Source organism: Diuraphis noxia, unplaced genomic scaffold (genome assembly GCF_037042655.1).
Source record: "Diuraphis noxia isolate RWA-SAM2 unplaced genomic scaffold, SU_Dnox_SAM2 contig0003, whole genome shotgun sequence".
NCBI classification, from domain to species: domain Eukaryota; kingdom Metazoa; phylum Arthropoda; class Insecta; order Hemiptera; family Aphididae; genus Diuraphis; species Diuraphis noxia.
In genome coordinates this window covers 38,281,465-38,296,736 of record NW_028301713.1, presented here as the reverse complement: position 1 = coordinate 38,296,736, position 15,272 = coordinate 38,281,465, and the positions used below count along the sequence as shown (strand labels likewise).

The 15,272-nt window shown below is 27.4% G+C and overlaps 1 protein-coding gene across 1 annotated transcript in view; it reads left to right on the top strand.

The window, feature by feature from the left end:
• Positions 1–15,272, top strand: part of LOC107164921 (neurotrimin-like) — a 202,456-nt gene that overhangs the window by 91,653 nt on the left and 95,531 nt on the right. The window contains exon 3 of the mRNA XM_089221970.1: positions 6,210–6,417. Within this exon, the coding sequence (XP_089078096.1) occupies positions 6,210–6,417 (208 nt within the window). The remainder of the gene's footprint in view (positions 1–6,209; positions 6,418–15,272) is intronic.

Here is a 15,272-nt window from a genome sequence, read left to right as displayed (position 1 = left end):
ATAAATTTATTTTCTTAAATTTTATATTGTACGAAAATTACATAATATCATTTTAATAACAATTTATCAGACATTTTATAAAATTAAATGTCTTCAAAGCTAAGATTTAAATGATAACATATTAACATGTATTAAAATAATTAGATATTCAAAAGAAGTATTGAATAACTACAAATTACTTGAAAAATTGTTGTAGATAGGCTTATCTGTATTTAAAAGCAATGACTCAATGTTTTGAAATTGCTCATACCGAAGTTTAAATGAGTTTTACTAGAATTTAAAATATTTTTTTATACATTGATATAATGAAATTTGTACTGGATTAATATTATGTATTTGTTAGTAAAATCAATCAATAAATTTCAAATTATAATGTTGTTAGAAATATTTTAAGATTAGTGGTAGATTGTTCATTGTTATCAAAGATCGGGAATAAACTAGTAGGTTTTGATGATCATTCTTAAAAAAGAATGAAAAAACAACAGAAAAAATTTTTAGTTTACTGAAAGGTTTGAATTGGATGGATTTGAAAATTGCATTATATTTTTATACAGGTGATAGTTTTATATTATAGTTTCACTATAATTTTATCTATTCCTTATGTAAATGCATACCAGGGATCGATATTTTGGTTTACTATAAGAAAAGTGAACTATCTCTATATTATGTTTTTAAAAGCATTTTTCTTACGTTTAAACCATATAGTAACAATGTATGTTAAAAATCTGAAAACTTCTTACTTAGGCTTCCGTAGGCTAAGTTAATTTTCATTATTTTGTGAAAAATAGGAATTTTTTAAAAAAACTTTATATTTTTATAAGATATACTGTTTCTATTATATTACTGTCATTAATTTTAAATGATGATCTACAACATTTCAATAATTATTATTTTATTGTTGTAAGCTCGTTTATATACTTTAATTTATTACTATATAATATATCTATAAATTTTGTTAATAATGCAATAATTGTATCATAAGTATATATATATCTCATAATTTATAAGTAAAAATTATAAAATTTAAAATCAATTTAAAAGTTTAAAATTATGCAACAATACTATTAAATTAAATTAGGTAGCTAATAACTTCGTTGTTGATAACAAAAATATTTATCACATGATGTTATTTAAAAACATTATAGTATAATAACAATAAAATATTTAGAAATGTATTACATGATACATGTAATATCACTTTAATACAAACTTGACTGTAGATTAAAATTCTTGCTGGTGTATATGTTGAAATATAAATTTAAATTTAATTTTATTAGAATGTGTTATTCTAAGTTACTTTTAATAGTAAAAATGTTGATTCTAAATTTTTCAAAAATGTTTATTCTCTAGAATATATGGTATAAAAAATATTATTATACCATTAAAATAATCTAAAAAGTAATATTGTACAAAAATGTTGGAAATCAAAATTTTGTTAATACTATCACTCCAATTTCGCAATAAAACGGTTATTTAAATGATAAATTAATAAATAATTTAATATACTAAATTATTATAATGATTATATTATATATATATTTAATTTATGTTTTATATAAATTTATTTTGATATTAGAATTTTTATCAAAATATTATTATTTGTTTTGTTCAATTCTATAGCTGAGAAGTTTTGACAAACCTATAAAATTAAAATTACTATAAGAGGCAAGACAACAAAATAAAACATGAACACTGTAAAATAATATAGCTGTCAATCTAAATGCAACCCAATGCAACTTAAATTTTATAACCCAATGGCCTATGTCACAGAGGGTATATTTCGTGTTAATAAAAAAAAAAAATTATTATGCTGATGAAATAATTATCTACCTATGTCCCTAGTTCATTTCTATTTAATTCATATTATACTACTATATACAATGTTTATATTATACTAAAATTATACGATATTAAAATTAAAAATAATATCACGAAGTTACTTTTTAACTGGAACAATAATAATAATATATTCTTAAAGTAGTGTTTAATTCATTTGCATCCATATATGCACAATCATAAAATTATATAAAATACGTTATTATTATTTTTTTTTTAATAATGTGTTTATATATGGTTGATTTTAATTAAATTTTAATTCATAATATGTTAATACGTCCGAGTAGTAGGTGGTTCGGAAGAGCAAAAGTAATGGTGACGTGACCCATCGCACTAACATTAACCACAGTTTTGTACCAAATAATATTCGTTTTGACAGAAAGTTTTTACTTCTCAATCGAACAGTTTTTCCTAAATAAATTTCTGTTATATATAGTTTTTATATAGGTAATCACCTTATAACAATAATAAGAAATTGATGACTTTATTTTATTTTATTTATTGTTTCTAAAACAATTGAAAATTATTTTATACAACAATCAGCTAGCTAGTATGCATAAAAAAAGAAAAAAAGGATAAAATAATGAAATAAACATTAAAAACATAGTCACTGCTCGCTAATAATACACTTTTTTTTTTAGATTCTGAGCAGAGCGAGGAATGTATTGGTTTTAAAATGATGTTTATTTCTTTTTCTTTTTCTCTTTTATTATGTTAATAACACTTTTTCTCCCTCTAAACTTTCTCGAAAGTATCAAGTGTAACATATTTTTTGAAAGGTAATGTTCTTGAGCTGGTACTTTAAAGAGGTCATTTTTTGATTTTCGAAACGGTACTCGAAATAAAAGCGGTTAAAGGAGAAAAAGTACGATTTCATGATTTTATAATATTAAATAATTACGGACGACGTTTACTACCAGAAATATTGCTTTAAATGAAAAATGAATGACAAGAGATATTTTTTGTTGTATTTTGGATTTTGTTCCTAACGGTTTAAAGTTTGGAAAATTTTAACCATTTTTGAGTTTTTTTTTGTGTCTGTCATCACGTTTTGGAGCAGTAAAAGAGCTGTAAATTCCTTAATTGGGATACAAAAACTAAAAATTAAGGAAAAAACGGGAATTTTCAAATTTTTTTATAGGCATTCAAAGTTCAAATTTTTACTAAATACGTGAAAATTACGCCAATTTTCAAATTATCTTAGATAGTGAGTCATAAAATTTTTCTTTTTAAATCTAAGATTTGAAAATTTAATTCAAGATTCCTTATAAGTTTGTCTACCTTTATCAAAAAAAAAAAAAAAAATGTCCACCGTCAAGTCAAATATTTTAATAAGTATTAATCATAAGTAATAATAATCTATAATACGAGTATATCCTAGACAGATAAACTGTCTCCGCTCAAAATCGTTTTTCGTATACAATTATATAATACCATTGGATTCAAATTTAATTCCATCCATTACAGTAACCCACTTGTAACCTATTATACAGCAGAGCAATATCCACTTTTATGCTTTTTTTTAAATTAGTGTAATTATGATGGGGTCTATTTGTAAAATTACTGTTTATGAATGAGTCGTATTATTATTATTATTTATGCAGATATTTAATTGTATTTAATGAAATAATTTATAAAGTAAAATAATTTAAATTATAATAATTTAAAATTGGTCTTAAAATATTGAAAGGGAGAAACTTTAAAATGGATTTGAATCGCATGTAATTTTAGTGGATTCGATCAAGATATTAAAATTATTTTCTGAGATCCGCAAAAAACCCGAGAAGTGTAACAACTTATATTCACTATATATTCATAACATCTTTAAAAAAAATATTATCGAAACGTCAATTATTATATACATTATACAGTTATTATATTCAATTATTTTAGTTTTATATATCATTTGAGATATTTATTTATCTACAGTATAATATTAAAAAGTAAAAAATAATTAAAATTTTTGCTTGACATAGTTCGGACACGTGTTCTTAAATTTGAACTTTAATGATTAATTGTTGTGTTTGAAAAATGTGTATACATAATTAAAATTGTTGTGTATGGAATTGATTAATACGAATACGTTTCAACAATAATTATTTTGAAAATTCTTATTTATCCTTTCCGTGTATTCATAATAATTAATAGTTTATAGAATAACAGAGAAAAGTATTAAATCAAACATCTTTGTACCAGATTCATTTCCATACCATCAATTTATAACCTAAACTACTTTTTGAAATAAAGAAATAAAGAAAAGCACATTGAATTTTATGAAATTCATAAAAAAAATATTAATGTGACGTATTGTATAAAAATATATAGGTAAGCTCTAAAAATTAAAGATGTTCATTAAAATATTTTTATGATTCGATTTGTACACATTGAGAAGCTAAACAAAATTATTTAAAATGAAATTATATCACAGATTATTTATAAAATTCGTTTTACGTTCTCACCGTGTAGGCGTCAAGATAGGTGGCGCAGAGTTCCACTGTATCACGATCTAAAAATATATATTTATTTATAATAAACGGCATCTCTGCACCTTGTTGGAATGCGACTATTGTTGTATTTAGTATAGTATAGGGTTGGTATATGGACTATGATAACATCAGATGGTGCATTTCAGTATTTACTGATAACTCGAACCTTTTTTTTCCTGTTAAAACCTACAGCTCTGTGTGAACGATACTACTCCTCTACTGTTATCGTTTATTTATGTTTGCACTATACACTAATACAGCTATATACTCAACACATAACTTATACAAACAATTTATTATGGTTGCTTCACCTTACAAATAAAGATATTAGTAGGTATAGTATAGTAAATAAATAACAATTATATTTGAATAATCTATCAGTCTTTTCACGGCTCGCTATCGAGTGTATTTACGTGTGAAGACTCAGTCAATTGTGAGGGAGGGGGGGCTGCCAATTAATTAATTCTTCCTTCGGCCTCAACTTTCCTTTCATTCAGCACCTTGCAGCTTAATATGTTATCAATCATGTCGTAAAATGACTGGATGGCACGTTGGGAGGCAGCCTGTAGTCGGTCACTCTCGTTGGTTTAATAACTCGAACCTACCTCAATGTTACAAGAACAGTAGGGACACGATAAAATTAAAAATTAAAATTAAATGTTCGATTAAAATTATTTTATTATTATTATTAAACATTTATAGAAACATAAGACAAAGATTATTATTTATTAAGTACCAAAGAAACCATATTATAGTGTCGTAATGGGGTATAATCTTTTTTGTCGTACACACAACAAAGTAGTTTCACTTAAAACCCTATAGTAATCAAGTCTAATAAATTCTCATTTAATATTTTTTATCAAATTATAAGAATTTCATTTACATTGACATAATTAAAAAAAGAATTCTTTGATATAACTAAAAATATACTCTTTTTTCATTTGTTTAATTTGAAATTGAATACAAATATTAATAAATGCATTCAATGAATACTGATAACATTTTGTGCCTATGTAGTGTTTCCGCAAGTAAACTTATTATTACGTATTCTTTTGACATTTGCGTCGGATTTACCAATATTACCGGTGAAAACCTGGAACCGGTTGACAAACGCAAACGACCTTCTTTCGGGCGTATAATTATTCTTGGCAGCCACCCGTCACACCATATCTCGCAAAGACGAACGACCGCAACCGTGGTATATAATACACGTCAATCCATTCGATAGTCACCGTCATCATCGTCGGGCTCTTATATAATATAAGATGTATGTGTATGTGTGCGTATACATATACGTATTATATATGTATAATATAATAATAAGTCCCGAGGGTCGTTTGCGATTTGTCACGAATCAAAGTCATCTCCACCACGGTGGTGGTGTCGCGTATATACATAAATCACACTAATGCCACCCCGATGATGCTGCAGCGGTTGTATTCGCGTGCAAACCCACCGCCGTTTTACCGCCATAGACTTTCTTTGACGGATCTACAACAAGTGTTGTGCGCTTAAGCACAGGTATACGTAGCTATTAATCAGGGACAGCCTATTGTGAGCATAATGTTCGGCTGACGGTTAACCTCGTTGGGGACGAGTACATCATAAGCATTATTCACCGGGCCACCAAACGGAGGCGATATATCTCCGACAACTATCCCTAGCTATACCTATTATATATGTAGATATTATATTATATTATATGTATACATCGGATGTCTCCAGCACGCGTATGCCACCTCCACCGCCATCACGCCGTCGGTCGTGTGGAATAGATTTTTCTTTGTTTAGTTCTCCGAACCGATCGTTCGACGCGTATTTTGTTTTTTTTTGTTTTTTTACAACATCACTCATTAACAGAACTTTTTGAAAATATATTTCATATAGGTGGCTTGGTTACGGGTGGATACGCAGACCATACTAACCATCCATAACCATGTGATCACGAAAAACCACCGAATCGGAGTGTCACACTCAGACCACAGGACGTGGCACATACACATCAAGGAAGTGAGAGAGTCCGATAAAGGATGGTATATGTGTCAGATAAATACGGACCCGATGAAAAGCCAACTGGGCTTCTTAGATATCGTCGGTGAGTAGTAATATTTATCGCAAATTAATGTATAGTAGCTAGTGTAATAGTAGAAAAGGGGCTTTAGGAGCTAAGATCCCCAAACATGTATATTAAATTTTTTTTTTGCTCATTCGATGTTATTATAGTAGGGAACCAGCCTCCCCTCCCAAATATCAAACGTCATTATTAATTTGCGCCTATGACTATTATAGTAGTCAGCGTGTAATTATTTACACAATATATAATGTAATTAGAATTTCATTCGTCAGAGATTTATTTTTATATGAGACAAATGAGCGTATCAGAAAATTCTTATCACTCTAAATGCACAGTATAATGTAATGTTTGTGTTTTTTTTTTACGGTTCCCGCGGCGAAACCGTAAGCATCGGGTATCAGGTAATACAACCGTTTCCGGAAAAATACCCGATGGCCGTGTTATGTATACCTATATAGAGCATCGTTGGTTCCTGTTCAACTGTAGGTATATATATGCGTAAGTATGTATTTACAGCCAACGGTTTTTATTTACTACTCGTTTTCCGCAGTTACAAAATATACATTCTCGTCTGAAATAATTTCGTTTCGCTTTTATTTCATCCAATACTACTCAGTTTTACAGTCAGGGGTTATATCATATTATACTCTTTGCTCCAAAATGTATGTATAAATATACAACACATTTGAAAATAAATGATAGTAGTGTTTAGTCATACAGACTATAAAGAAACATTTCAGTAAAATCCATTTAATTAATGAAAGCTAAGTATTTAAAATAATTTTAATTAAAATAAATATTTATATGTTAAAACTTTGGGGAATTTCCAAATCACAAATGCGATTTAAAATTGGTGTACAACTAATGAATAATTATGCATATATATTGCGAAAAGACCTTTGATCAAAGATTAAAAAGTCAATTGTTTCGGGGTTTTTTTTTGTTTGAAATGCGTGTTAATATATTATATTTGTATAAATCAGTGCCTCGAGTATTTGTCGAAACAACAACAACGCAATAATAGGTGTTTTCTGCAAATGTCCACACAATACACAGTACACACCTAATTTATAAAATATGATTACTTACTTGCTAAATATCTAAGTTACTTAACAAAGGAAAAAATACTAAAAAATGAAAACCCTAATTTCTTGTCATGTGACACTGCTGGGAGCCTTCCTTTTCTGTAATTAATGTTATTTTGTCATCACACTTACTTATTATACCATTGTATAGATTGTAAATTCGCTATTTTTAATAAAAAAAAAAATTTAAAAAAGCGGGTAAATCGTGGATGTCGCTCTGCTGTACAGTAGGTTACTGTAATGGGTGGGATTAAATTTAAATGCAATGATAGGTATCATTGTATACGAAAAACAATTCTGAACGGAGATGATTTGTCAGTCTAGGATATATTATATTTAAATATTGTCATATATTCTATTTTGAAACAAATATTTTATTTTTCAATTAAGACGCATTTTGCAAAGGCATGGTTAATCAATTAGTGTAGTTATCATGTAGTTATCATAATTCATAATACCTTATATTATCATAGATATACATATACCTGGTTTGAGGATAAATTGTTATCATTACGCGATTTCATAAAAATTTAAAACTCAAACGCTCAAAACATTTTTCCTATAATGACGCTTCAAATTTTCTCTATAGCTATTTGAAGCATAACTTATGGAAAACTAAGTGTTAAATTTTATAACCTTAGATAAAAATACAAACAATATTATGAATTTTGAACTACAAAATAATTCGCAAATATTCATGGCTTTAACGAATTTTTGTCAATATTTGAAATTCAAATGCTTATAAAAATTTAATTTGCATTTCCGGTGGACATTTTTTTGTGATAAAGATTGAAAAACTTGTAAGGAATCTTATATTACATTTTTAAATCTTAGTTTAAAAAAGAATTTTTTTTATTAATTTCTAGCTTAAAATAATTTGAGAATTTTTGTGATTTTTACGTATTTTGTCAAAATTCAAACTTTGAATGCTTATAAAAAAAAATTGTAACTATGAATTTCTTTTATTTTTCAACTGCTATTGTAATAATATGTTAATTGAAATTTTATTAACATTTGGTGAAAATTTCATGTCTCAATGGTTATTCGTTTTAAAATTACATAAAAAATCAAAATCGATTTTGTAGAAAACTGATTGAACGTAAAATTTCTTGTTTTTCCGTTAATTTTTAGTTTGTTTATCCCGATTATTTAGAAAAATATTAAGAATTTTTTACTTTTGATCCCCTAAAAAATCAACTAGATCAACTTTCTGATTTAACAAGGTACTGAAGTTAAAAGTCGAAGCATTTTTACTGCCCCATAACGTAATGACAAACACAAAAAAAATATATTCATGGTTTTGACGAATTTTTGTCAATATTTGAACTTCAAATGCTAATAAAAAAAATTATGCCTATGTATTCTTATAAATTTTTTTTTCACTATAAGACTAACTTATGAAAAACACTGTATTAAATTTTCAAGTATTTTTATAGGGCCAAAAAATTTTTATCGACACTTCAAAAAAAAAATTTCTGAAAAATTGAAAATTTCAGTTGTCTATAAATATCTCAAAAAAAGTCAAAATATTTTGAAAAGTAAATCATGTAAAGAAAATGACAATCTCAATAACTGGTAAAATTTTCAAGTATCTACGACATGTTATTATATAATATTAATACATTGGTTTTTATTATGTAGTATCGAATATAGTATATTAAGAAAATAACAAATATTTAAAATCGTTTGAGGATGAATCGTTATCGTTACGCTATTTCGTAAAAATTTAAAATTCAAACGCACTTAAAATTTTTCCTATAACGACGCTTCGATTCCTATAGCTATTTGAAGGAAAACTTACGGAAAACTTAGTGTTATATTCTTAATCCTTAGTTATAAACAGAAAAAATTTTATGATTTTTAAACTTCAAAACGACTTGCAAATTTTCGCGTTTTCGACAGATTTCGTAAAAATTTGAACTATAAACGCTTAAATAAAAAAATAAAAAAAAATAAAAAAAAAATTGTGACTAACGATTTTTAATTTTTTTTTAGCTACAATAAGAAAAACTCATAAGGAACCTTGTATTAAATTTTCAAGTTTTTTTGGTCGTCAAACATTTTTTTACCGACACTTCAAAAAAAATTCTCAAAAAAATCAAAAATTTCACTGGTCTATAAATAACTCAAAAAAGTCGAAAATTTTTGAAAATTAAACTGTATATAGATATCACTAACATTAAACATTTGGTGAAAATTTCAAGTATTTACAGTGATTAGTTTTTGAATTACAACCATATAAAAATATCGATATTTTTGAAAACTGTTGGAAAATGTTTACTTTTGACCTCTATAATGCACCAAGGATATTCACTTTTACATCGGAAACCACCCCCAAAGTTTGAAATTGAAGCATTATTTCGACTAGTTATGCTGTACACAGACACAAAAACAAACATAAAAAAAAAAACAAAAAAACATACATGATTGTAAAATCAATACATTCATCACTTTGTTCAGAATCTAATATCTAAGTGGATATATTTTTATTAAAAATACATTTAAAAAAAAAAATATTTATCCATACCGATTTTATGAGTGAGTTTACTATGCCTCTATTTAATAAAAACAAATTTAACATCATACAAAAAAGTTATAAGTACACAAAAATGTTCTTTATTCTAAAGTATTTATTAAATATATTTAAATTTTAATGAATTATATTTATAAATTAAATTATTTTAAATAGGTACATTTAAATATAATTATTTTAACAAGTATATAAACAACTAATTATTTACTTATATTCTTATGTATATGTAATAGAAAAAAAGATTTTAACTTTTTGTTTTAATTATATTTATATTAAAATTGACTTAATAAAAAAAATGATAAAGCGTTAGTACATTATGTTAGTATAATAATATTTATACGGTCGAAAAAAGATTGATGGCTACATTGCAATATGTTATTGGTCACTCTCGGTGTTCTAAAAATGACACTTGTTGTTAGGCCATCGTCATAATTATTCGGCGTAATTTATTAAATGGTGATCATCTCACCATTCCATGCATCGGTCGTCAACGAAGTTATTCAGGAAAATATATATATGCATATACATCGTTATTATAACGTCTCATCGTCGTTGTACATACGCTTAGTAATTAAAATTACTTCCGGTCTGCTTTCCACCGACGCGTGACGCCGCCACCATTACTAAAGGGATGTAATATAATCACATAATATTATATACAATAATTATATGTTAATATTATTATAACACTGGTTTATTTCATCGTCGCTACCGGTGTACACACTTGTTGCTCCTCGCTCACCGTCCGAATATCGGTTGACATTTTTATATAACAATAGTATATAATATTACGTTTTTAATTTTCGAATTGGCGCTTGAAGAATAACCATAGATATTTTGACGATGAAGGCGGCACGTATGGGATGCAACGAGTGGTATAGTAGCAGCAGTGGACCGCGCGCACCATCCGTTTGCAAAGGACTTAAAAGCCAATCTGTATCCCCTTACTCCCTCCTCTCACGTAAATCGCATGCACCTTTCTTCTACGGTGATCCGATCCCACCATGTATGTATGCATATATATATATATATGTGTGTGTGTGTGTGTGTGTGTGCACGTATATACAATTGTGTGGGCATCCTCTTCTATAGGGGAGCCCGCGAGCTTTTGACTTTGGTAAGGGTATATTATACGTGCGTGTACCGGAGAGGGGTCTTATATTGGTTGTCGCCTATACACATATTATATACACTGTATATATTTATCCCCACACGGTCACCATTACCGATTCACACACATCGAACACCTACAACTACCTTCCCAACCACGAATCTACTCATCCCACCGCAAAACTGCCATCCGAGTATAGAGGTATACGGTCCTCGTTAAATGGGTCAGAGGGCTCTTTGCGGCAAACCACAATGCCTCTCATTTGCATCTTATTGGGTGACTCGGTGGTGTTTGTGTGTGCACTGGAACAGGACACAATAATATTATACACTGGTTAGGGGAGAGGGGAAGGATCGAGGAGTTCATCGAGAGTTTACCCATTGCAGCCAAGTGGCTTAATTACGATTTGTAACCCACGCACTCACTTATAGACTAGAGAAGGTATCGTTTATTCATTTATAACGCTCCGTCGGTTCCTTTGCCGCTATAGAGTGGACCTATACGGTCATTTATATTGTTACGCATATCTACATGACGTGTGTGTATGTTTTATACGCATCACTGTTCAATGTTTATTGTAATAGACCTGTTATATCTATTTGTATACAATAAGTGATAAGTATGATATTACATCGACAAGGAATTCAATACGTTTTTAATAAAGAGAGACTGTCGAAAGATCAATGCTACCGCCGTTATACTGTTTATCTATACTTAAAATAACCTATGTAGCTTATACAAACTTCAAATAGATGCGTATTTTATTTCACGGTCGAGTTAAAATGTCTGACCACATTTCAAGTGATCGTCACTACGCAGTAGAATAATTTATAATTTATGATTTATACTCTTTGAAAGTTATAAATTATAATGTGTTACTAAATTTAACTCAGTCTCTCAGGCAAAAAAAATAACGATAATAATACGCAATGCTTAAATAATCCACTGTTTATTACATGCATATATAATAATACACCACTTTTTTCTCGCTTTCCTTCTAGTGAACCATTTTTGAAAATTTATTCTAAACGAGTTTTCTCGGTTTTGTTGGCTTTGACGACTAAAGTTCTTTGGTATTCAATATAGATCGCAGAATTTGTATTGTTGCTTCATCGTCCTCGAAGCATATTAATTTATAACGTCATTAACAATATATCGATAACATAAAAACGGCCACAATTTTAGATATTATATCTTTGGTTAGTTAGTTAATTTTATAAATCTAATGCAGTAACTGGAATTCTGCTGATAAATATGTAATGTATTATATTATTTTGGTTATTATAATTAACAACAACTTAAAAATACTGTTTACTGAGAAATTTATTTATACCTTAGGATCAAACTAAAGGTACTATAATATTCATATTCAATTCAATTACAATTCTACAACCAATTATACTTCATTTTACTGAAGATCATATACTTGAAAGAAGCTATTATGATTTTATATACACTGTCTTTTATATATACATTAGTTTTCTAGTGATCGCAATCGTTATTCTATAATGTTCGCACCTAAATACCTAATCTATAGTTTAAAAGAATTGCTAAATAAAATATTTTTAAAAGCCTCATAATTAATTTTTAAGTATAGATACATAAAAAAAATAAAAACAAAAAAATAAATTCAAATACATATATATAAATTAATATATCATCTCAATATTTAAGTATCATCACTGGGTGGCTGCTTTTATCAAGCCTTTTCATGTATTATATTATTATCTCAGCTAATACTCTTATTGTACCCATCAGGTACAGATTGTGTATATAATAATAAAGAATAAAAAAAAAAAGTATAGATATATCATCATATTTTATTTATTTATTTTATTTTTTATTTTTTTTTTTTATTATTGAACGTTACAGCTTCGGCAGCATAGGCCATTAGCTTTATATTTTATTTAAAAGAAGATTTTAATTTCCATTCAATCTATAAGGTTTAAAATATACCTCTCCAAGAGTTACGGAGTAGGTAATACAACAGTTCACAGTAAATATTATACCATTTATTTTTTAATTTTCTAAAATTAACGATGGCATACATTCAAATTTCAAACAATTACGATTCAAAATTAAATTTTATACCATTTCCACGAATAAAGATTATTTTATTGTTTTTAATTTAAATTAAAATATATTTTCTCATATAAGATCACTGATTTATCCATGTAAAATGTGAAAAAAATTTGAAGATACAAGGAAAATAAAAATCTTTCTCGTTTTATTAAAAAAAAATGCCTGTTAAAAATACATGAAGCTAAGAGACAAAATCAATTTTATTTATACATTTTATAATGATTATTATATGAAATGTGAATACATCCCGTGATATTAATCTTTTAAAATGTACACAATAATGAAGTTTTTACTGAGCTGTATCAACACAAATATTATTTGTATTTATGTTCGAAAAATACATACATTTTTTAATACATTATAACATATTTATTTTATTTTTTTATTTATTTAAGGCTTCGAATACAAAGGTTATTAGCCTACAATGGTTTACATGTCTAGTGGTAACAGTTAGTTAAAAGAAATTTGATTTTTTTGCATTGAAAATTTATAATTATAATTTACATATTAATTGTTATAATGTGGCGTCGTTGATTCGTTGTGAGATTGGCCGTCTTGATGAAATTTGTTATGGTTTTTTCTTGTCCTGGTCCTAGTGCGTCTTTGAGTGAGATGGTGTACATTATATATATATATATATATATATATATATATTTTTTTTTTGTAAAGAGAACCCGCGGCAACATAGGCCATTGGGTGTGGGGTGGTACGGTAGGGGTTATTTTTGTATATTTGTTTATAGGTTTTTAAGTGGGAAGTGTCGTAACACGTGTTTGTGTATGCGTGGCAAGGATATGTTGCTAAAAATCCCGGGTGGTCTCCCATCCGGGAGCTAGCAACTGCGGCCGGTACGTACGCTCAGTGCGTTTCCACAGATTGAGCGTACGACCGCGCCACATTTTATTTTAAGAAGTAGATATTCTTATAATAGTAAAATATCGTATAAAATAGCATCTATTTTATTTTATAATGTTAATAATTACTAACAATTTATAACAATGCTATAAAAAATATGTTTTATGAGAAAAAATAAACAATTTTATATTTAATACATTATATTGATATGCATACCAGAATAAATTACTATATAAATGTATTTTTTCTAATTACTCGTCAATTATATTTAAAAAATACTTGAATATATACCAAAATATACTAAAATAAATAATATAATGTGGCTTGATGTAGCTCAGTGTCTACTTTCAGCTACGTAAGAGTGTATGTACCGGCCGGCGTTATTAGTTCCCGGACGGGTGACCATCCGGAATTTTTAGAAACGAAATTCTTGCCACACTTTACGTGTTCCAAACCAACAATTCCCTACTAAAAGCAGTTAATGGCCATGGTTGCCAGGCTTATGATCATTAAAAATAAAATTAAAGTAAGATAAAAATATAAAATTAAGCTAAACGTGTTTTAACTGTTATAAAATTGTAACTAAAATTTTAGAGAATACAACCTATAAAACTAACATTTATATAATTATATCACACAAAACATAGGTGCTCATTATCTTTTATGAATATATTTTTTCATTCATATTTTCTTTAAATAATTACGAGTGTTTATTTTGGATGATATATATTATTTGAAACCACACTCAATTAGATAAAAATAATATAATATAAATCACAATAAGATTATTATGTATAACACTACGTGAATTCTGAAAGTAAGTTAGATATAGCCTAAATTATTTATTTTTGGGCTACTGGGACACTGGGACAAGTATTGCAATCTTTTGAACATTTGAATTACCTGTTAAAATTCAACTGGGAATAGTTTAACTTTGTTCTTATGGTAATCTAAAATCAGTTACGTATGAATCATTTCAAACTCTAACACTTATGTTTTGTGAGAAAAAAAGGCACTTGAATATTAAAAACTAAAAAACAATTAAATAATATATTAACATCTTAAACGTAAATATGGCCCTATATTGCCTATACCATACGCCGTATAACATTTTAATACGATTCATAAACCCATGGTTAGTGCAGAATAAAACATATTTCATACAATAATTTTACTGTTCCTAGTCCTTATAGATGTATTATGAAGTGTT